The sequence below is a fragment of the Canis lupus genome, chromosome 13 (assembly GCF_003254725.2).
Source record: "Canis lupus dingo isolate Sandy chromosome 13, ASM325472v2, whole genome shotgun sequence".
Lineage (NCBI taxonomy): Eukaryota > Metazoa > Chordata > Mammalia > Carnivora > Canidae > Canis > Canis lupus.
This window is the reverse complement of record NC_064255.1, coordinates 55,693,530-55,719,195: the sequence shown is the minus strand read 5'-3', so window position 1 is coordinate 55,719,195 and position 25,666 is coordinate 55,693,530. Positions and strand designations below refer to the sequence as shown.

At 32.0% G+C, this 25,666-nt stretch overlaps 1 protein-coding gene across 3 annotated transcripts in view; it reads left to right on the top strand.

The window, feature by feature from the left end:
* TECRL (trans-2,3-enoyl-CoA reductase like) overlaps window positions 1-20,429 on the top strand; it is a 112,583-nt gene extending 92,154 nt beyond the window's left edge. Inside the window, exons 10-12 of one of the 3 annotated variants that reach the window (XM_025435660.3) lie at window positions 816-901; window positions 1,415-1,460; window positions 19,434-20,429. In XM_025435660.3, the coding sequence (XP_025291445.1) occupies window positions 816-901; window positions 1,415-1,460; window positions 19,434-19,501 (200 nt within the window). In that variant the 3' untranslated portion in view covers window positions 19,502-20,429. Of the gene's footprint in view, window positions 1-815; window positions 902-1,414; window positions 1,461-2,326; window positions 3,453-11,526; window positions 12,586-19,433 lie in introns of those variants that run through there. The other 2 variants (XM_049092997.1, XM_025435659.3) reach the window with 2 other exon arrangements.
* The last annotated feature ends 5,237 nt before the right edge of the window (window positions 20,430-25,666 follow it).

The window sequence follows — 25,666 nt, the reverse complement described above, 5'->3', positions numbered from 1 at the left end:
TCATTATGACTGTAGAATTATAACTAAAAGAGATTAGCTGATGTGTTATCTGATTAAACTTGCTATGGAGAATAAACAGTGATTTTATAATTCATATTTACTTTTACAAATGTCACTGCTCAAAGTTCAACTTGAAATCATTATAAATTTGTTATCTAAAATATTTCTTGAAAGAAATTGAAAGGCAAAAAATCACAAAAATCAAGTGACAATATGCTAAGTATAATGAAAACTGTAAATAACAATCATGCTTGCTGAGCAGAAATAATTTATGTGGTATTTCTGAATATTAACTATGCTGATACTCACTGCAATCCTCTATTGAGAGATTTTCACACTTTCTTAATATAAATAACATCCTTGTAAAATTCCCTTTGGATTTTCGCTAATTAAATAGAAAGGGAGGTTTGAAGTATTTAATAATCTCAACCAAAAACATCTTATTTGAAACTAAAAGAGAAAAGGCATGCAATTGTTAAGGCACATTTACTGATTTGAGTATGCAATTCAACTGCAAATATTATGCAAAATAATATTTACATATTAAATTTTAAAGAACTGATTATCATGGTATATTCTGTAATTTTATAGCAATATAGCTGTAGACATAAAAAATGACAGGTATTCTGAGTCAAAAGGTCATAATATTTGAAACTGGGATTTTTCTAAGTAATTTGGGAAATACGTTTCTATAAATACATTATGACATTTTATGTAGTATAAGTTGTTCTAGAGAATTTAGAATTATATTTATACATATATGATTAAATTTGCAATATGTAGCATCACTGATACTTTACTCTTCTTTCTAAAAGGAATTAATGCCTGTTTTCCAAGTCCAAATTATAACCCCTTCACATGGATGTTTTTCCTGGTTTCATGTCCTAACTACACCTATGAGGTATGCTATTTATGCCTATAAATAATTACACTTTATTATATGATATACTAAATGCATGTTTATGTATTTACATATATTATAGTTTAATATATATAATTATATACATGTTTTATCTGTAGATTTGGCACAGAGTTATAAATTATGATATATATTTCAATTCAAGTTATAGGCATAGGAAATTGGAACATTCAACCACAATTTTCCCTGCAAAAATGAATATTTTTACATATATTTATTTTTAAAGAAAACTTTACAATCTCCATATCAAATATCTTGAGATGTTTCAGAATTCTGTTTTTTTTTTATCATTACAGTTTTTGGAACAATATGCTCCATTTTGTTTTATGAATATGATGCTGTTTGTGGGATTGTTTATGACTATCATATTTAAAAACAAAATTATTATTGGGAGAAATTTATTTCTACCTATAGTTTTCTTACTGTCTTTTAAGCTTTCATATTACCTTGTAATATCACAAATGGTATTTATTAATTTATTCTTTAACCTAACAGATTGGATCATGGATTAGTTTCACAGTCATGACACAAACACTGCCAGGTAAGACCTAGGTTATTTCATATTTAGGTAAATGCACCTTTAGGAAAAGCGGTTTCTGAGAACAAGTTTTTATAGCGGTAAAGTCTGGCATTTTTGCAAAAGGATTTTATGCTTCTATTTTTATTTTTTATTTTGGATATTTTTAGCAGTTTTAAAATATAATGAAACAAAAATCTCTAGGTAATCATGGCTTAATCCAACCTAGAAAAAGTAGCCCAAACATATTAAACAACAAGAATTTATTAATAAAAAGTAATGGTAATAATGCACTTCACTTGAAACTCTGTTATGCATAAATGCAGACGTGTATTGCTGTGTCCTTCAAGTGCTCATAATGTCTCTGAAGGGAAGACTAGGAGCATAAGTGTGTAATCTTAAATGCTGGGCATTTTAACACACATAAGAGAGTTAAATTGCAATCAGCTGCATGTATTGGAAAAGATATGTGTTACAACCATTACAATCATCTCATCCATTATTTGTTCCACTGTATAAAATTTTAAAATCATAATTAATGTGGTTTGCCATATGTCTGTGTAGATGTATATTATATACATACAGAAAACTATTACTGAAAAATTCAAAGAGATAAAAATTCTTTATTTGGAAATACTTTGTAGCAGTGGGATATAAAAAAATGTGAATTTATTTGGATCTCTGCTATGTACTTTCTATGTTTATTCAACCATGCAATGAAAGTGGTTGAATATATATTATGCTAGGCAATGAATATAAGTAAAGAAAATTGATTCAGAAGTATGCAACAATTGAGAAATATTTTAAGAGCTAAATATGATAGTTTTTTAAATGTAACTTTCTATGCATCATAGAAATAAGAAAGGATACTTATTTCTTTTTTCTTCTAGTTGGGGTTTTTACACTTCTGATGAGTATCCAGATGTCTCTGTGGGCACAAAAGAAACATAAGGTTTATTTGAAGAAATTCAATTCTTATATGCATAGGAAGTCAGCAATGATTCCATTCATACTGTAGGAAAAATGTGTAGAAAAACAGTCTATAAACCCACTAAGTAAGACTTAGTCAATGGTTGACTATAATGTAACAGAATTTCAAAAATAACAGTACTTTTTACTGAGTAAAAATTTATATTAGAATTTAGATAAATTTAGAATAATAAACCTAAGGCAAATAAAAAGTAGAAACTATAGGTATAATTAATAAAAAATATAATCCAATATATTTTTAAAAGATTGGTACTTGAACAAGATTTTCTTACTTTATTAAATATTTCATAATACTATTTGCTTAAGACAAGTAAAATACCTGAATTCCTAAGTAAAAAATTGTGACATTTAAGTCACTTAAATTGCATACATTTTAATAGTAATTTATTACTTACTTTATTGTTCAACTTTGAGAAGTATATTTCAATTTCTTGTGAAAATTCTACCTATATTAAAAGTGAAACATGTAATTTCTTGTGTCATATTTATTTATTCATATGTACATTGTATGTTGCAATTACAAAATTAAAAGAATTAAAAATATTTTCTAGACATTATTCATAATTTGAATATATACTGCATATTAACATATATTTATATTTACATATAAATCATGTATTTATATAAATATATATTGAAATATGTATTTTCAAATTGATAACATGTGATGATAGAATATATTGGAGATATTTGGGGATTAAGAGTGGAAATATTTTTTGCTTTATTTTACATATTTTAATTCCTTTGTCCTCTTAAAGCTTGTCTGCATATGTGTGAGTGTGTATGTGAAAACGCATATATATTTTGACAAAGAGATATCATGAAAGTCAAGAACACATTAGTTAAACATTTAAAAGAAATTCTGGAGACGCCTGGTATGGCTCCGCGGCTGAATGTCTGTGGTCCTGGAATCCCAGGATCGAGGTCCACATCAGGCTCCCCGCATGGGGCCTGCTTCTCCCTCTGCCTGTGTCTCTGCCCCTCTCTCTCAATCTCTCTCTCTCTCTCTCTCTCTCTCTCTGTCTCTCATGAATAAATAAATAAAATCTTAAGAAAAGAAAGAAATTCCGGGGTGCCTGAGTGACTCAGTCCGTTAAATGTCTGCCTTTGGCTCAGGTCATGATCCCAGAGTCCTGAGATAGAGCCCTGCATCAGGCTCTGAGCTTCATCAGGAGCCTACTTCTCCCCGCTTCTGCCTCCTTCTCTCTCTCTCTCTCTCTCTCTGTCGTTCATGAATAAATAAATAAAATCTTAAAAAAATAAATTCTGAATTTCTTAATTTTAAAATTGGGATTCTTTAGATTGGTTTATTTCTAGAGTCTTTCCAATTTCTACAAATAGATCAAAATATCCTCATTAAAGCTGTTAGATTATATACATATATGATAGAATATCCTTGGTAAATGTAGGCATGTATACATTCTGTGGATATTTATCATAATATATGTGGCAAATTATTCAAGAAATAACAAAAGCAATTTTTAAAAAACGTTTCTGTCATTCCCAAATGTACAAGCATTACATTATCTCAGAGGAAGACGACCAACTTTCACCCCCTAATATCGATTCAGCAAAATATCATAGAATCATGCAAAAGTCTTCAAAGGAGGTACTAATGCATTAAACCACATACACCTAATAGATCTATGTTAATTAACCACCTGTGATAATTATTATTGTTGAAAAACAAAGAATAGTTTATGTTTTCTTGATTAGATCCTAACTGGGGCCAATCCGGGAAGTTTGCACATTCTTACAGGACTAGAAACTCTTTGATGGAACAAGGATGGGATACATATAGAACAAACACTTTTATTCCCATGGTGCTGTCTTCCCTCATACTTGTCTCATACCAATAATTTCTTTACAGTTGGGAGTCACACCTTGGTTAATGGGTTATGAACTGCTTCTTGAAAATAATTTCTTTCTCATTTTTATTTCCTGGAGGAATTATTACCTCAAAAGATAAGACCTGATACACTTACACCATTTTGTTATCAACATTAATGCTGCAAGTATAACCAATAATCACACTATCAGATGTTTACCCAAAGAATGCAAGAACACTAATTCAAAGCGATATGTGCATCCCTATGTTCACAGCAACATTATTAAAAATAGCCAAGATTTGGAAGCAGCCCAAGTGTCCATCAATTGATGAATGGAGAAAATGAATAAAGAATATAGGTATAGGTACACACACACACACACACACACACACTCAAGGGCATACTATTCAGCCATAAATAAGAATGCAAATTGCTGGGATCCCTGGGTGGCGCAGCGGTTTGGCGCCTGCCTTTGGCCCAGGGCGCGATCCTGGAGACCCGGGATCGAATCCCACGTCGGGCTCCCGGTGCATGGAGCCTGCTTCTCCCTCTGCCTGTGTCTCTGCCTCTCTCTCTCTCTCTCTCTCTCTGTGTGACTGTCATAAATAAATAAAAAAATATTATTAAAAAAAAAAAAGAATGCAAATTGCCATTTGCTATGAGATGGAAAGAGCTGAAGAGTATAATGCTAAGTGAAAAGAGTCAGAGAAAGACAAATACCATAGTATTTCATTCCTATTTGGAATTTAAGAAACAAGGCAAACAAGCAAAGGTAAAGACAACAATCTGATGATTACAGGGGCCGGGATGGGTTAAACATGTGATGGGGATAAGGAGTGCACTTGTCATGGTGAGTATATGGAACTGTTGAATTACTGTATAGTACTCCTGAAACTAATATAGCACTCTATGTTAACTGGAATTAAATAAAAATTTAAATAAAATGAAACAAAACAAAATATTTGGGCTTCTCTTTTTATTATCCTAGGATTTCAAAGCAGGCCATAGAATTTGTCCTTAACGGACAAGAATAATAATTATTCTATGTAAATCAGTACTCAGCAGTCACATTGTTGTTCCTAAAGTCTTTTCAAAGGTAAGTGGATATGATGCCTCAGCAAACAGGATACTCTACAAATAAGATATTTAAACAGATAAGTTTACTTGAAGAAAAACTGAAAAGAAAAAACGTTCTGTAGGGACACAATGACTGTGTCTTTTATTACTATATTTGGCAAATGGAAACATGTAAAATCAGTATTTCTTCTCCATTAACTGACATAGCAATATAGAACTGCCTACCAGCCCTTCATGATTAATAAAAACAACATAAAAATAGAATGCTGTTATATTTTCATGAACTTTCCAAAGTAATACATAAGTTCTCCAAATGTTTTCTACTTTCTGATTTAAAACATCTAAAGACATTATTAAGGTTTCTTTATGTTTTTTTTTTTTTTATTCACTTGACTATACGGATAAAGCTAAAAAGGAATGAACATTATCTTAAACTGTAAATACCTGTTCAAAAATTATGGAACTGAGAATCTGATTCACATGATCAATCTTCTCTCAGGCCATTTCTCTATTGTAATATCTTCTAATGCATTTGCTCTTCATTTCTATCACTTTTGTAGAACATACCATTTATGAAAACAAAACAGAAACCCCTAAAGTCTAAAACCAAACATATACCATTAACTGTTATAGATCTTTTTTTTTCTGAGAAATATATAGATCTATAAATTCATGTCCAATGGTATCTTCATAGATTGAGTTATTTATTGACTTGATGTTTTATAAATCCTTTCCACACATCTAGACATGAATCAGTTTAAGAGGTCTTTAGAAGGCTGAAACCATGCAAAGTAAAAAGACTAGGTTGGGAAATGAATCTCACATATGTCCCTTCATCAACTGTGTCTTCACTGTGTCTTTACTAGTAAAGTCCCCAGGCCCAACAAAGGCTAGAAATAAACTTAGGTAGGAGTGCAAAAAATATAATCACAGATTTCAGCCTCTATCCAAATTGTTTAATTCAACAAATATTATGATCCCTGCAAAGCTATAGTTTTTTTTTTTTAAGCTATAGTTTTTTTAAAACTTCCATTTGAAGTCTTTAAGAATGGTAGCCAATAAAATTTCAATTTAATGAATGCAATTAATCATATGAGAGTAAATAAATTAACATCAGAATCTTCTGGGTTTGTATTACATGTAATATTAAAAATACAGTTCATTTACTCTGATAATTATTCTAATAACTACTTTTAAAATAATTTTCTGGAATAATACTTTCTCTAATCCCAAATAAAATTTGCAAACAGTATTTTTAAAATACCACATCTTCATCTTTCACACATTCCTTATAAAAAGTAGCTAGTGAAGGAAAATAATCAAAAGAAAAACAACAAAAGTTAAGTCAGCTGTTATGCCACCCCAAATTATCACAGCATACTGCCTCTGCTCTCCACCCCTTCATCATGTCTACCTCAAGCTGCTATTTTATAGGTGTTTTTGGTTTGTTTGCATGTGTTTTGTTTTTTTAAAAATGTTTTGGCTAATTTTGAATAAAAATAGACCTATAGTACATTTTGTCTTTTAGTAAGGTTTGTGGAAACAAAAGTTATTCTCTGACTCACACAGACACAGACAGGCACACGCACAGAGCCATTTTAAGCACTGTCATTTCTTAAAAGAAAAAATATATTGTCTCAATTTTTTGTCTATATTAATTTTTAAATAAATGAAGCATATTCTAATTTTTTAATGTGCTTGTTTGATCTTCTCTGCAGAAATGTTATGTCTAGAATAATCAAATCATAAAATTCAACATTATAGTTGAATATTTTGTATATTGACCTTTAATCTTCAGTAATTAAACATATTTTCAAGATATTTTTAGTTCAATTTTAAGTAACTGGCATTCAGTCCATGTTAAGTTTCAACAGCTGATCTATTTCATTATTTTTTAGCTGATCTATTTCAATTACATTTGCTCTCATAAGATAAAATAAAATGACCTGTGAATCCATAATAAGGGTTCTTTCTACTTTAATTTTAATAAAAAAGAAAAGAAAACCTTTATGTTGCTCTTGGATATTAAAGGTGATTATAGCAAATGTTACTTTATAAGCACAATTAAAGGCATTTATGCAGCTTTTGCATAATGATAATAATTAAAAACCGTTTATTTTAAAGGCTGCTTAAAAGTTAATTTTCACCCAGGTGCATATTGAAGCCTATAATTAGCCTTCCTTCAGAGGAGGTTCGGTTGAGGAAATGCATAAAAGCATTTCCAGAGGCAGAAGTTTCCTGCTAAAATGAGATTTTGGATTTTAACTTTAGCTTGATGATGGTGCTTAAAAGATGTGAGAAAAAAATCCTCAGAAATATTTTAAAAAATGAATCTATAATCATCCCAGGTTGATTTCATTGAGAAGATATATAGAAGACATATTTACATACAATTTGTTTGAGAAATGATGTCCTATAAGATTGGTGCCTGGAAAATTTTATTCTTTACAACAAATATAAGAAATGTTCAAAGCAATCACGAAACATAATTTCCTATGTATCTTGTCATTCTACTGCCTTGGAAATCAATGTTATTTCTATGATAAATTCTTACCTACAATTCATTCTTGCTCTAATGATTTCCTACTTACTGACCATTCACTGGATGGTTTATTTTCCAAAATCTCTCTCATACTTTCTGACAGAACCTCCAAGTAGAGGCAATCATTACACTTTATCTATTGGCTAATTCCAAAGAGAATACAATCGGATACATAATGCCATTAAGGATTTTTTTTAAATCCAATTACTATTACTTTAAGAAGTTTATAGAAATAAAAAATAAGTCACTTAGGAATTATTGTGAAATATCAGACACTGGCTGAAGTTTGTTTACCTGTTTAGACATGAGGTTTCCTATCTATAAAATGAGATGTTTGCAGTAAGTAACCTTTAATATCCTTTCCTAATATTCTTGTAGAAAATTGTTGTCCATTCAAATCATTGTCAATCCTTATTGCTCTCAAAAATCATGTATCATAAAATCCCGTTTGAATTAAATGACCGATGTTTACTTTTTATATAACATAATTTCTACTAATTGGTTAAATTTATTTATTAGTGTATGCTATCCAAAAACCAGGTCTGAGCTTTCCTGAACAAGTTAAATAAGATTTCTTCTTTCTTGGAGCATTCTATTTGAGGTACAATATTAGAATATAACAATTCAGTGAGTGACAAACCAATTTTAGACTGTGATCGATATTATAAGGAAATGAATTATGTACTATGAGAAAGTAAAATAATATGAGGGGTAAGATGAAGCAGATGGTGTGAACAAGAATTTACTTTGTAAGGGGATGGATGACCTTTTATCAGACATTCAGAGTACTTAGCAAGGTGAAGGATTGCAGAGAGAATATATTAGACGACTGAAATTGACATACATAAGGCACTGAGACAGGAAATACTTGGAATGCTTGAAGATCAGTAAGCCATCCAGTATAAATGGAATGTATTTAGTAAAAGAATGAATTATGCACACAGTGTTTGGAGAAATACTGAAGACATGTGTTGCATGGCCCATAGAGCAGTCTAAATGTTAAATTACTTGTTGTATGATTCTAAAAAATTCAATTCTGCTATAGAATATAAGAATACGTGTAAGAAGAGACACAAAAAGAAATTGCATCAAGGTAATTTCCAAGAGAATAATATTTAGATTTTTTAAAAAGATTTTATTTATTTGAGAGAGAGAGAAGGGGTAAGAGTCTGAGCAGGGAGAGGAAAAAGAGGGAGGGAGAAGGTGGGGAAAGAATATCGAGCAGACTCTGCACTGAGCATGTAGCCTGACACAGGGCTCCATCTCATGATCCTGAGATCATGACTTGAACCAAAACCAAGAGTGAGAAGTTTAACCAACTGAGCAACCCAAGTATCCCAATATTTAGATTTTATTCTAATTGAAAGGAAAAAAAACCAGGGCAATAAATAATATAAGGTAATGTTATGGGCTGGTACCTACATTTTTTTCTCTAGTGTCATTTCCAAATATATTTCCTCATATTTTATATGTTCAAATAATCCCTAATCTACTTAACATCTATTGAACTCTTCAGGTGATTTTATATGCCTAAGTTTCTACATATATAATTTATTTTATAATATGAACTCTTTTAAATTAAATATTTTTTAACTTTCTGTTGGAATATATATATATATATATATATATATACACACACACACACATATATATATGCCAAATAGTATACATTATTCTAAGCATAAATAAATTTTTCAAACTAAGTATACTTAGAGTGTTGCAGAAACATAACATTACCAGCAGCCTGGAAGACCCCTACCCACTGCCCACTTCATGCTACCTTGTTTCTAAACATTATCTTCCTTAAAAGTAAAACTTGTGGCTTCTGAGAGCACAAGTTAAGTTTGCAGGTTTTGTGACCTGCAAAAAACTCTTGTGTATTTTTTTTATTCAAATCCTACAAGGATAATAAATGTTGTTGTACGTATTTTTGCCTATTTTTCTTCTAATTATGTGTGTGATACCTTATCCCTTTTGATATTTTTTTTCATCAGTTTTAATTTTCATGGGCATTTGGGCAAATTCAAGCTTTAGGTTATCACAAATAGTGCAGCTGTGAACATATTTGTACTTTTTTGAGTAAACATATATACACAGGCCTATTGAGAATATATCTAACAGCTGAATTGCTATGAAATGGGTATGCTTATTTTCCAGCTTTAATAAAGACTATCATGCAGTCAGTTCTTCCAACACTTGGTATTTTCCATTTTGCATTTGGTTGGGGATGTACTGATATATCACTGTGTATTTAATTTGCATTTTTCTGATGTCTAGTGAAGTTAAGACCTTTTCACATGCTTAGTAGTCATTTGGGTGTCCTCTCTTGGGAACCATTTATCTTTTACTCAAAAAGCTATTGAGTTTTCTATTCTGTTGATATGTAGAAAAATCTTCAGTATTTAAGCGGTGAGTTCCTTGTTTTATATCCATCTACTTACTCTCTATTGTCTCTTTCATTTATTTCTTTATGGATCTATGAACCTACCAAATATGTTCTCTTGTTCTGTGAGTTGCTTTTCTAGTCCCTCAATGCATATTTTAATAGTAATGTTAACATTAATATGTAATATAATATAGTTAACATTAATATAGTATTAATATAGTCATTTTTTTTGTATAGTTCTTGCTCTTTGTGTCTTTTTCAAAGGCTCTTTGCCTCCTCCAAGGTCACAAACATGCTCAACTATGTTTTCTGCTAAAAATCTTAATATTTTATCTTTCACAGTTGATCTCCAATATATTTGGAACTGATGTTTTTTGTGTTCAGAGTAAGATGGAGGCCAGAATTTTTATTGTGTAGATAGGTAATGTCCTAATACTATTCATAAAGAAAATAATTGTCCATTGCCTTATACCTTTCTAAATTAAGTGACTCTATATGTAAGTCTATTTTAGAGGTTCACAATTTTATGTCATGGTCAGACTTATGCTATTTTTGTTTGGCTTTGGGTTTAACCTTGCACTAATCTTACCTTGTCTTCATTTAATCTTCTTTCCCAGTGATGTTTGTCCTAACTCTTCACCTCTTCACTTTCCTCCTCCTCCTCCTCCTCCTCCTCCTCCTCCTCCTCCTCCTCCTCCTCCTTCTTCTTCTTCTTCTTCTTCTTCTTCTTCTTCTTCTTCTTCTTCTTCTTCTTCTTCTTCTTCTTTCTTCTTCTTCTTCTTCTTCTAGATTTAATTTATTCATGAGAGACACGGGGGAGGTGGGGAGAAAGGCAGAGAGGCAGAGACACAGGCAGAGGGAGAAGCAGGCTCCATGCAGGAAGCCCGTCGTGGGACTCCATTCTGGGACTCCATCCTGGGACTCAATCCTGAGATTCCAGGATCTCAGCCTGGGCTGAAGGCAGGTGCTAAAACCGCTGAGCCACCCAGGGATCCCCTACCTTTCTTCTTAAAGACTATTTTGGTCATTTGTGGGCCATTACATTTTTAATTGAATTTTAGAATCACTTTGTAAATTAAAAAATCTTTTGAGATTTAAATGGGAATTTTGTTGAATCTATAGATTAATTCAAGGAAAATTGATCTTTGCAATACTGGGTTTTATAATTCACAATTTCTCAATTTACTTAGATGGTCTTTATGCTCTATCAATAAAATTGTTTCCATGTAGAGATCTTTACATTTTTCATTCGATTTACCTTAACAGGGTTCCCTGGGTGGCTCAGAGGTTTGGCCCCTGCCTTCAGCCCAGGGCCTGATCCTGGAGACCCGGGATCGAGTCCGTGTTGGGCTCCCCGCATGGAGCCTGCTTCTCCCTCTGCTTGTGTCTCTGCCTCTCTCTCTCTCTCTCTCTCTCTCTCATAAATAAATAGATCTTTAAAAAAAAAAAGATTTATCTTAAATATTTTTATCAGTATTGTAAATTCTATCTTATCTTTTTAATCTTCCACTTATTTTTTTAAATACTACCTTTCAGAATTTGCTGCATCATCATTATTATTATTAATCTGTGTTATTTCTTATGCTTTTCTGGAGATACTTTGGATTGTCAAGGCATATAACATGCAAATGTTTACATTATTTTTTCTAATAATTATATACACACAAATATGTATACATGCATATTCTCAGTACAATATTGTATAAAATGATAGATAATTTTCATTTTTACTTCAGAGAAACATTTCCAATGTTTTATCAGTGATTTAAAAGTTTCTATAAGTATTCCTTATCAGATTATAGAATATTTTTTTATATCTAGTTTGTTAAATGTTTATGATTATTGAGGGGGAAGAATTTCTTCTACTATTCAATGTCCTTCTAGCTGGATGAAGAATCAAACTGACATGAGACAGATTAACAGGAGAAAATCAAATTTAATAGCATACAAATGGGGAATCCACACAGGCATGGAAATCCAAAGACAGGCAACATGATACTTATATACACCCAGGAGAAGGGTAGGGGACCAGAGGATACAAAGGGGAGAAAGATCATTGTCAAGAAGGTGAAAGGAGTTGTTTGGAAAACAAAGGTTGCCCTATTATGTAGATAAGCTTCTAAGTAAAGAGGGATCTCTGTTAATAGCTGTCTTCCCAGGTGGCTCAGTGGTTTAGCGCCCCTTCAGCCCAGGGCCTGATCTTGGAGCCCCCAGATCAAGTCCCACGTTGGGCTCCCTGCATGGAGCTTGCCTCTCCCTCTGTTTGTGTCTCTGCCTCTCTCTCTGTGTGTCTCTCATGAATAAATAAATAAAATTTAAAAAGAATAGCTGTCTTCCTGGCAATTAAGGGGGAGGTAAACAGCTTTTCTTGAATCTGCTGGGGTTTGGTTGCTTTAAAATCAAATAATGTTCATGTCAAAGTGGCCCATCTTGGGGTTACCTGCACTTGGCCCCTAAGCGATGGGAGTATTAAGTTTTCTCAAAGGATTTCTTCATCTATGGTAATGATCACATTATTTTTCTTCTATTTTCTTTAGTTTTTTTTTTTTTTTTTTTAGCTTCCTCAGAATGGAGTTCAAATAATTTTCAACATTTTAAATTTTATAATAAATGTTCCACTAACCACAGCTTTTGATGTGTCATTGAAGCTTTGATATGTCATGCATTTATTGATGAGGAAACTGGAGGCTAACTGAGGACAAAGCACAAATTCACACCCTGCAACCCCCATCCCCACTCCTGGATGGGATATATGTAACATCCCTCCAGGAAGTTCCCAACTGTCTTTTTTTTTTTTTACTTAAATTCAACTTTCCAACGTAGAGTATAACACCCATTGCTCATCCCATCAAGTGTCCTCCTTGGTGCCCATCACCTAGTTACCCCATCCCCCCATCCACCCTTCTTCCATCCTTTGATTCCCAGAGTTGGAGTCTCTCACAATTTGTCTTCCTAATTTTTCCCATTCAGTTCCCCTCCTTTCCCTTATAATCTCTTTCACTATTTCTTATATTCCACGCATGAGTGAAATCGTATGATGATTGTGCTTCTCCAATTGACGTACTTCACTCAGCATAATACCTTCCAGTTCCATCCGTGTTGAAGCAAATGGTGGGTATTCAGTCTTTCTGATTGCTGAGTAATATTCCATTGTATATATAGACCACATCTTCTTTATCTATTCCTCTATCAAAGGACTTCATGGCTCCTTCCATGGTTTGGCTATTGTGGACATTGCTGCTACAAACATTGGGGTGCTTTCATTACATCAGTATATCTGAGTAAATCCCCAGTAGTGCAATTAGTGGGTCATAGGGCAGTTCTATTTTTAACTTCTTGAGGAACTTCCACACTTTTCCAGAGTGGCTGCACCAGTTCACATTCCCACCAACAGTGTAAGAGGGTTCCCCTTTCTCCACATCCCCTCCAACATTTGTTGTTTCCTTTTTGTTAATTTTAGTCATTCTCAATGGTATGAGGTGGTAATTCATTGTGGTTTTGATTTGTATTTCCCTGATGTCAAGTGATGTGGAACATTTTTTCATGTGCTTGTTGGCCATGTGTATAAGGTCTTCTTTGGTAAATTTTCTGTTCATATCTTCTTAATGTTAATGCTTGCTAGAGGGAAAAACAGCTTGTCCATGGCAAGACCTCCAGTGTCCTGTGAGTCTTCTTTACCCTATTGATATGGGAGAGCTTTGTTCTCATCTCATGGAGTAAAAGAATGAATATTGTGGACAGCAGAAAGTGAGTAAAGCAATAGAAGTTTATTAAGCAAAGATATAGAGAAAGCTCTCAGAAGTGAGAGGGGTCCCAACAGGGTTGCCACTTAAGATTTGTGGGGTTGGTGTTTTATTTGAAGTCAACCAAGGAACCTAAATCTTTTAACATTATCTATTGATATCATCGAGTAAGAACTAGTGATAATATCTTTAATGCCTTACTTCTTCTTTAGGGTCTGGTTATTCTTTTTTGGTCACAGATGCCTGTCATAAAAAAGACATCCTCCCTGCCCACACCTAAGGCAGGGTGGTTTGGCTTTTTCCCTTATTTCTGGTTTCCTTATACTTCAGCATTTTTTGGGACTTCTGTGAGCCTGCTTCCGTGGCTCCCTACCTAGCCCTGAGTAGCCCCATTTGTCCCTAATTCACCATGAAAAGACTTTTGAAACCTCCCTTTTATTTACCTCACCCAACTTCCAAGTGTATAATCACCCACCCCTCACAACCCTAGGGAGCAACTCTTCTTGCCCATGGATCTTGCCCCTAAGCATTAATAAAACCAACATTTTGCACCAAAGATGTCTCCAGAATTATTTCTTGGTCATGGACTCTGGACCTCATCCCACCAAACCACACCTATATCCCAAAATTACATCATTTATTATTTTACATTTTAGTAAAAATACAGTCTTATTTATGTTTTTCTTATTTGACTCATGAATTATTTGAGAGTAAGCTTTTAGTCTCTAAGAATCTGGGGTTCTTTTCCAGATGTTTTGTTTAATCTAGCTTAATTCCATGTGATCAGAAAATATACTCTAAATGATTCTTTTACACTTTTCATTTTTGAAATTTTTTGAGACTTTGTTATACACACAGCATATGGTCTAATTTGGTAAATTCTTGTAAACTTGAAAAAATGTGAATATTGCAGTTTATGAACATTTTATATAAACTACTAGACTTTTATGAATTTTAGTTCTATGCATATTTAAAACTCCATAATATATTATTAATATATATTATAAGCAATTAACATTGGCTTATTTGCATGTGTGAAAATTTGTATGTATTACTGAAAAAAATTCTAATTTATTAGGAAATGCTATTGCTCTTATGATGCATTCAAACATTTGCAAAGCCATCTTCTACAAGTTCAAAATTTAAGCATTTTAAAACATGGGTCTATTTTGGTAAATATTTATGAGGCTCACTTTCTTTACCTATTCAATATCACAGTAATTTATGCTTTACACAATGATGGAGGTAAAATAGGAAAACATGTCTTAATTTTTTGGTATCTAGATAAAATTATAATCCTAATCTCTATTGGTTTTCCCAATAAAAATGAGAGAGAACACAAAGGCCATTTTTTTTCTTTAAGATTCTATTTGTTTATTCGTGAGAGACAGAAAGAGAGAGAGAGAGGCAGAGACACAGGCAGAGGGAGAAGCAGGCTCCATGCAGGGAGCCCAATGTGGGATTTGATCCCAGGACTCCAGGATCACACCCCAATGTGGAACTTGATCCCAGGACTCCAGGATTGCGCCCTGGGCCGAAGGCAGGATCTAAACCGCTGAGCCAACCAGGGATCCCCCACAGAACCCATTTTACCTTCTTTAGAGTATGATGAAAAGTTACACAGTGTGGTGAGACAATTCAGTTAGAACAAAATAATTGATGAAGTAGAGGAATTTCTGAAGTATACATAGAATTAAAAAATGATTTTTAGAAAAGAAAATTTACTAAGAATTGCATTAAATATTCCAAATGATAAAACAGTAGAACAAAAGGCTTTTCCTAAATAACAACATGAACTTCAAAGTAAAGAATCAAATCAACATGAGTAAAGGGATAAAATTTGACCAAATAAAACTGACAAGATTGTTTTTCTCTTCATCGACAACAAAGTGGGTTTATGATTGAGTTTGTTACTTGTATGTGTGAAGTGCTTGATCTTGTGTTTAGGTTTTTTTTTTTTCTTTTAAGGAGAGAATTGATAAATTTGTAATTCTTACAGGAAAGAGGATTAAAAATCCTAATCCATCCCTAAAGTCTCTGAAAGATTGCAGCTCAAAACTATGAAGGAGCATGAACCTATTTAATATTAATTCATATAAATAATTTGATTATTAAAATTAAAAATATATGTATGTATTTTAGTTTGCTATTGTTTTATTCCAATGAGTCTAGGACATAAGTCACAAAACATGCTAAATTCTACAAGATAGTTTGCAACTGAAAATTAAAAATTAGCTTTTAATATCATTTTTGAACTCAATTGGGAATTCAAGCATTCAGTGATCTTTAGGCCACAGAGCCTATATGCAGTGGCTGCTAATTAATTACATAACATTCTACTGAGCCAGGGACTTCCTAAAACATTCTCCATATTCTGCAAAGATCAATTTGTCTACTATGTGGACTCATTAATTAAAAAAATACCCAACATTTTAGCATATAAAAATAAGTTGATATATGTTTATGTGTACTCATGTGTGTAATAGGTCCATGTTTTGTTCATGTTTGTAACTGATTTAGGGCTCCAAACTCAGAAAGAATTGGTATTTTACTCTAAGAAACAATGAATTTCTTTATCTCTAAAGTTTCTTATTTTTTTTTAAGTTTCTTATTTTTTTAATTTTGAATTAGCATCTTTGAAAAAATATTATAACTACACATATATAATACTTAGAATTCATAAATATTATATAGATATAATCAACAATGAGTTTTATTAATAAAACATTCATGCTATAAAATTGAGACTATCTAAATATTAAGTGTAAACTAGGTATATAAAACAAGAAATTTTCAAAGCACACCTAATTTTAATAATTTTTATCCAGGCTGAATGTTGTAAACTGAATATACCCCCTCAAAATTCCTATGTAGAAATTCTAGCTCCCAATGTGGTATTATGATGTGAAAGCAATAATGTGGAATTTTACTTGCATCAAGTAGAGAACTAGATAACCCTCTATCTTCTTAACATCTTTTGATCCCTCTTACTTCTCTGATTATTTGTTCAATTATGGTTATAAAAAGTACCCTTACATTTATGATTTATTTACATTAATTATATGAATGGAAATTCATGTAATTTCTTCTTTGTATTTTAAGAGAATCCATTCAATGGTTTCAAATTGTATAGGAAATATTACTGTTTCCTCTTGGAGCTTTGTTTTCTACATTATCTCAAAATACGGAGTTGTACTTACCGACCTTAGTTTATCATGTCTTCTGCATCTTCCATATCCCCAAAGAATCTAACATAATCACAACTTCCTTTGTCCCTAATTTCTTTTTTTTTTGACGAGTAGAGAGAAATATAATTAATTAATCATTAATATAATTAATGAAGTAACACTTTGTGAAATATATATACACAATTTACACATATTTCACGAAGAAAATAAACCACCTCTATATATTAACATATATTATAAAGAAAACATAATATAAATATTAGCATCAAATGACAATCAGGAACTACATATTTTAATTTAATATTCCCAACCATCTATTTCTGTATAAGATCTCCATATTATTGCTGAAGACATTTAGTTTAGAGGGAGTAGAAAGCAGTGGCTTATAACCAGAATCGACTTAGGTCTCCAGGAAATATTCTGCAATATTCGGGAACATTTTTGGTAGTCACAACTAGAAGGTTACTACATTTAGACAGTGGAAGCCAGAAATAACACTGAACACCCTATGGTATGCAGGATACACCCTTCCAACTACCCCTCCCCTCATACATACATACACATACACACACTGAAAATTACCCACTTAAAAATATGAATAGTGCTGACAATGAGACTCTATGATAAATAGGATAATTTGTTCACAATCACACTGTAAAAAATTAGTAGGGCTGGAATCAATGTTTTCATAGAAGGTATATATTATTGGCTTAAAATGTATATTTAAACTTATTTCTTAAATACATGATATAAATTGTTGTTATCTCCGTATTTTGTGGTTGTTAATGTTCATGTTCTGTGACATTATTAAGACCACTCCTAGTCAATATACACTTTTCCAACAAAATGGATAAAGTGACATATATCACATGTTTATTTGGATATGTCTCTCCCTTATTGAAATCCATTAAGTGAATCTCTCTCAATATGAGAATTAAGACCAAGCTGGTCAGTTTTGTTTTGGTTTGATTTTGATTTTTGGATTATGTTTCCCAAACATTATTGGGATATTGACATATAACATTGTGTAAGTTTTCAGTATACAATATGGTGATTGAATATACATATATGTTGCAAAATGATTATCAGAATAAGATTAATCATTTGTCATCTCCCATAATAAGTTTGTGGGTGTGTAAGGTGAGAACATTTAAGATCTACTTTTAGCAACTTTCAAATATATATGCAAGCTAGTTACTTCGGTATATAGATTTCTCCATAATCAGGTCATAGGTATTTCAAGTTGCCACTCAGCTACAACAATCACTTATACTTCCTTGATCATAATATAATATTTCTAAGTATCTGCTTATAAAGTTTCATCCCAACTCTTTGCAATACCCAAGACCTAACCCAAAGTTTATCATCTCTACAAATTCCTTTCCAAAACTTCCCTCTTCCAGTAAGTTTTATATTTTCCTTCTCTATTCCCCTATATCATGTATATATACCGCTTTATTTGTTTTTGTAAAGTCAAAGAAATAGAGTTAGTCAGACAAGGCTTCAAATTATGGTCTTATATTTATTAAATGTATGATATTTAATAATGATACAGGAGAGCTCGGTTCTTGTCTCACAGAGTTGAAGCATGAATCTCATGGACAACAGAGTGAGCAAAACAATAGAAGTTTATTAAGCAGAGATACAGAGAAAGCTCTCAGAAGTCAGAGGAGTCCCAGGAGGGTTGCCGCTGAGAGCTTTAACAGGCAGTCATTTATTGAGAACCTCGCCAGGGAGCCTATGGCCTTAGGATTCTTGTGCAGTCTTGGTTTGAGCAGGGACTATTGATAACACCTTAATTACATATTTCTTTGTGGTCTGGTAAGTTTCTACAATTACTTCTACAAGGGGGATACTCCCTAAAGTTTTGGAGCTAGGGAGCCAGGTTTATTTTTTTACCTATTTTTTCTGTCTTATCTTTGTTTTATTGGGATGGGTAGGAGCTTGACTCTGGGGCCATTTGGTGTTCATGGGGCTCATTGGAGCCCACAGATTTCTGGGAGCCTGATTTTGGCCCTTTCCTTGATCTTTCCCTGCCTAGCCCCATCTGCCCCTAACTCGTTCCTATATCAATAAGACTAGGATTTTTAGGTTTTGGTATAATGAGGAGAACAATGCTTAAATCATAGCAAAGTAATGAGTTTACCCCAATTTCTGGTCCATTATAAATAAATGTTGGCTTTACTAGTTTATTATTATGATTGCAAAATATATATTAATCTTATCAAAATATTTCTTTCAGGTACTAGAGAATATCTTTCAGAACAGGGACTGTCTGATTTTCACCTCGCTCTAAACTCTAAACTCTAGCACAACGTATGGAGTGGTTACTCAAGAAATGTTTGACTAATAGGCTTTGTTCTCCATGTTCTCAAATGTGAATTTCAACCTTCTGTTCCTTTGTTTGTCAATATCAGAAGTAAATAACCTCTAAAACTTACCTGCAGTAAGTCTGGCTCTAGCTATTTACAAATATTGATTCTTTAAACAATTCTGTGAGAAGAGATAAAAAGGCACAGACTTTAAAAGAAAGTAATAAAAATGACTATTTAAAGACAAAATTAAATTAGCTAAGTAAAGGTAGATTTCTCATATATAACAAAAAAATAATAATGCCTCTTCAACTGGAATAATATGATATAGAAGAATGTAGCTTTTAGTTATTGTTTCAGTATGCTTGCTTCATGTGATTTGCTGATATATTTCAAGTCACTTGTTAAAGGTTGTTAATAACAATTCAATTTTAACTCAGGATGACTTTTTACACCCCTACTGATATTCTTATGATGCAGCATTATGTATCTAGTACCATCATTGAATTATTATCTTTTTAAAAATATTATTTGAAATTTGGTAGATTCAAAATAATTAAATACTTAGGTAAATCACAAATAAGCAAACATAAATATATAATTTTTAACATTATTTTCTTACTGCTTAAAGCCTAAAACCAATTGTAGGCTCTAGTTTCCTTTGTATACACATCAAAGGTAATTGCCATAGGATGCAAAACATGTAATAACAGAATAAATAATTCTGACAAAGAACTATTCAAATAAAGTCCAAATTAAAGAACATAAGTCAGTGATATAAACAATTTACTGGAATCAAGATAATATCTACTGTTTTCATTCAATATCTGTCAAAATGTAGATTAACCTGCCTGTGTATAACTTAGTTTCATCTTCTATGAAACATACCCATGCTAATTTACTCCAATAAATATATCTTATAATTATCTTGTAGTCCTCATAAGGGTGTCATTTGACTATAAAGCTATGTAAAATATTACATCCTTTAGGTACTGCTATTTAGAAACATACATAAATACTAAATCTAACACATATTAAATTCATATTCAAATTAGCATTAAATATTAAATTAGCTTTTTATTTTTTTAAAGATTTTATCTATTCATGAGAGACAGAAAATGAGAGAGAGAGAGCGAGAAGCAGAGACACAGGCAGAGGTAGAAGCAGGCTCTCCACAAGGAGCCCCACGAGGGACTAGATCCCGGACCATGGGATCACTCCCTGAGCCGAAGGCAGATGCTCAACCATTGAGCCAATGTATTTGCCAATTCAACATTTAGCTTCAAAAAGTAGTGATACAGAATTGAGAAATTATATGAAAATGTGGATATTTATATATTTTCAGTATTAACATATTTCATTTTTAGAACTTTAGTTGAGTTGTGTTTTTTCCCTGATTCTTTCTGACTCTTCCATTACATGAAAGTGTTGGTTGATTATTTTTTCCTAAGGGATGATGATGGAAATGTAAAGATAGAATTGACAAATAGCTTTGTTGGCAAAATGAGCACATTAGAACTAATTAGTTCTCCCTCTAGCTCACTGAATTATGTGGCTTCTCTGAAGGACAGAAACACTTTTATTTATTTACTTTTATTTTTTTTTATTTATTTATGATAGTCACAGAGAGAGAGAGAGAGAGGCAGAGACACAGGCAGAGGGAGAAGCAGGCTCCATGCACTGGGAGCCCGACGTGGGATTCGATCCCGGGACTGCAGGATCGCGCCCTGGGTCAAAGGCAGGCACTAAACCGCTGCGCCACCCAGGGATCCCCAGAAATACTTTTAAAAATCAAGAGAATATTTTAAAGAAATAAATGAAAATGTATTTAGTCTTACAAATTAACAAAGAAGTGCATTTGAATAGGAGTGCCATTTAATGTCAACTTAATTTAAAAATATGATAAAAAATCTGAATGTGAACATCCAAGAAGCTCAATGAATTCCATGTGGGATAACTTCAAAGAGACTTAAACCAAGACACATTATAATCAAGATGTAGAAAGACAAGGAGAGAATCTTTAAAGCAGCACAAGAGAAGTGTCTCATTGTATACAAAAGATGATGCTTTAGGGGCACCTGGGTGGCTCAATTGGTTAAGCATCTGACTTAGCTCAGGTTATGATCCCAGGGTCTTGGTATCTAGCCACATTGGGCTTCCTAGTTCTTCCTTGCCTCTCCTCCTGTTTATGTTTTCTCTCTTTCTTTCTCAAATAAAATAAAATAAAATAAATAAAATAAAATAATAAAATATAAAATAAAATAAAATAATACAATAAAATAAAATAAAATAAAATAAAAATAAAAATAAAAATAAAAATCTGTGATATTATCGGTAGATCTCATCAGCAACTAGGTAAACCAGAGGCAGTGGGTAATATATTCAAAGGACTACAAGAAAAAAAATATCAAAAATCATATATCTGGCAAAAGTGTCCTTCAAAAATGATGGAGAGGTGAAGGCATTCCTAGGTAAAGAAAAGTTGAAAGTGTTTGTTATCACTACACTTGCCCTGAAAGAAATTATAAAAGTTTTTCTGCAGATTGTGATGAAAGGACACTGGACAGTAACTAAAAGCGATATAAAGAAATTAAAATCTCAGTAAAAATAAATACATGAGCAATTATAAAAGCTAGCACTATTATAACAATAGCCTATAACTCCATTTTTTTCTGTTTTATACATGATTTAAGAGACTAATACATTTCAAAATTATTAGTGTAAAAACTAGTATTTTTTAACTTTTCTTTGTTTCGACTGCTCATTTTATGTTCTAAATAATTTAAGAGATTAATGCATTAAAGCATAACTTTATGATTTCAGACACACAATGTGCAAAGATACAATTTTGTGACATCAATAACCAAAAGAAAGTGGGAAAAGAGCTTTAAATGAGCAGTTTTTATATTATTGCAATTAAGTTGGTATAAGTAATTCTCATAGCAACTGAGATGGAAATAGTTATAGAATATTCACAAAAAAGAAATAAGAGGAAATTTAAAACGTTTCACTATAAAATATCAGCTTAACACAAAAGAGAGAAATGCAGGAAATTAGGGACAATATAAGCTATAAGGCATATAGAAAATAGAAAAATGACAAGAATGAACTCCTTCTTATCAGTAAATCAGTTTTATTATAACAGGATTTAACTTTCTAATCAAAAGACCAATTGGCAGAATAGATAAAAAAAACCTGAGCCAACTACATGCTGCCTACTAGTGATGCACTTTAGATCTTAAGAGGCAAATAGGTTGAAAGTAAAGGTTGGAAAAGATATTCCATGCAATAGTCACCAAAAGGGAACAGGCATGGCTACACTAATATAATACAAATATACTTTAAATTAAAAAAGATTATACAAGGGAAAAAACAAGCATTAATAAAAAGTTAAATACATTAAAAAGCTATAATAATCATAGACATTTATGTCTCAGGTAACAAAATATAAGTAGCAAAAATTTACAGGTTTGAAGAAAGAAATCGACATTTTCACAATAGTTAGAGACTGCATCATCCCATTTTTAAGTAAGTAAAGAAATTAAGAAATTGAAGAACACAATAAAGTAAATAGATCTAACACATATATAGGACACTCTATGTGTTGAGCAGGAAGATCCAGCTACCAATCCCAAGTGAGTATTCCTATTATATGGAGAATACAAAAATCATAGCAATATCAACCATCAGAAGCTGAAGCTCACAGTCATTGGTTCACTGCATATCCTGCAGGTTTAGAGTCACCGAAGAGGCAACATGCAAATCGCTAGTTATCTGTGGCCAAGCAGCTGATTGTCACTCTGCTTTCATTTTGGAGAATGTTCCAGATTCAGGGCACTGATTCCTCCACACTAGCCAACTGTAACAGAATACACATTATTTTCAAGGGCAGATGGGATATTCACCAGGTTATACCATATATTAGGTTATATATTATGTCTCTAAAGATTTTAACAGCTAATATCTTTTTATCTTTTCTGATCCCGTAGAATGAAGTAGGAAACCAATGGCAGAAGGAAAAATGGAAATTTTAAAAATCTGTGGAAATTAAACAATGCACTCCTAAACAATCAGTGGGTCAAGGAGATCACTAGATAAATTAGAAAATTCTAGGTAAATTATAACAAAAACACAATACAACAAATTTATGGGATACAGCAAAATTGGGAAGTTTATAGTTGTAAACACCAAGAAGGATCTCATATCAACAAACTAACTTTTACGACTTAAGGAAGAAGAAAAAGAAAAACTTAAACCTGAAACTATTAGAAATAAATGGGAAAATAAAAAAATACAAAAATCAAGGAAATTAAACTTTGATTCTTCAAAGAGATTAGCAAAATTAACAAGAATTTTCATTAGATTGACTAAAAAATAAAGAGGAGAGGCGACTCAACTTACTAAAATCAGAAATATAAGTAGGGAAATTACTACCAATTCTATAGAAATAAAGGGCTTTTATGAAAGTAAGAATATAGTGAAAAATTGTATGCCAGAAAATGGAATAATCTGGATGAAATGGACATATTCCTATAAACACAAGTTTTTTTAAGACTGAATCATGAATAAATATAAGTTCTAAATAGACCTATAACCAGCAACGAGAGTGAGTCAGTAATTAAAAATCACCCAACAAGGAAAAACCCAAGACATGATGGCTTCACTGATGAATTATACCAAACATTTGAAGTACCAAACATAAAGAACTAATAATCCTTAAAATCTCCCCCCTCCCAAAAGAAAGAAAGTTAAAGGAAAAAAAATCAAAGAATACTTTCTAACTCATTTTACCCTGATATCAAAACTGAACAAAAACCCTATGAAAAAAATACAGACCAATATACCTTGTGAATTTTGATGCAAAAATTCTAAAAAAAAAAAAAAAAAAATGAGAGAAGAAAGAAAGAAAAAAGAAAGAAAGAAGAAAGAAAGAACAAATTTAGTGTTATATTAAAAGGAATATATGCCATAATTTCATTCCTGGAAATGTAAGAATGGTTTAAGAACAAAAATTTACCAATGTAATATACCACATTAACAGGAAAAATAAAAACATGATCATTTCAACTGATGCAGAATAAAACATTTGGGCAGCCCCTGTGGCTTAGTGGTTTAGTGCCTGCCTTGGGCCCAGAGTGTGACCCTGAAGTCCGGGGATCGAGTCCCACATCAGGCTCCCTGCATGGAGCCTGCTTTTCCCTCTGCCTGTCTCTCTCTCTCTTTCTCTCTCCCCGCGCCGTGTCTCTAATAAATAAATCTTAAAAAAAAAAAAAAAGAAAGAAAGAAAAGAAAAAAAATTTGACAAAATCCGGCACCCTTTACGATAAAAATACTCAACAAGTTATGTAAAACAAAGAAACTATCTCAACATAGTATAAATTATATATATTTAAAAAAATCTACAGAGAATATTATACTCAGTGTTGAAAGACTGAAAGTTTTCATCTAAGATCAGGAACAAAGCAAGTACAACAACTTTGCTGCTTCTATTAAACATAGCACTGGAAGAGCAATTAGGCAAGAAAAGGAAATAATAGGCATTGAAATTGGAAAGAAAAAGCAAAATTATCTTTGTTCATAGATGATATGATTTTATATGCAGAAATTCCTAAATATCCCACAAAAAAGTGTTAGATCTAATAAATTCAGCGAATTAACAGGTTACTGTTTCATTGCTAAAAAATCAGTTCCACTCTACTTACAATGAATAATCTGAAAAGGATTGTAAGAAAACAATTCCATTTACAAAAGCACCAAAAAAATAAAATACTTGGGAATTAAATTGACCAAGCAGGTTAAAAACATATATGATGAAAACTACAAAACATTCCAAAAATAAATAAATAAATAAATGGAAACACATCCCATTTATAGATTAGAAAACTTAATATTTTTAAGATGTTATTACCACCCCCCAAAGTTATTTACAGATTTAATGCAATCTCTATCAAAATCCCAATGATTTCTTTTTTGTTGAAACAGAAAAATCCATTCTAAAATCAATATAAAATCTCCAGATATCCCAAATAGCCGTAATAATCAAAAAAAAGAAGAAAGTTGGAAGACAAACATTTCCTGATTTTAAAATTTTCTACACTACAAAAATCCAAAAAAATGGACACAGGACTTGAATAGATTTTTTTTTCCCCAAAAAAGTAGCAGA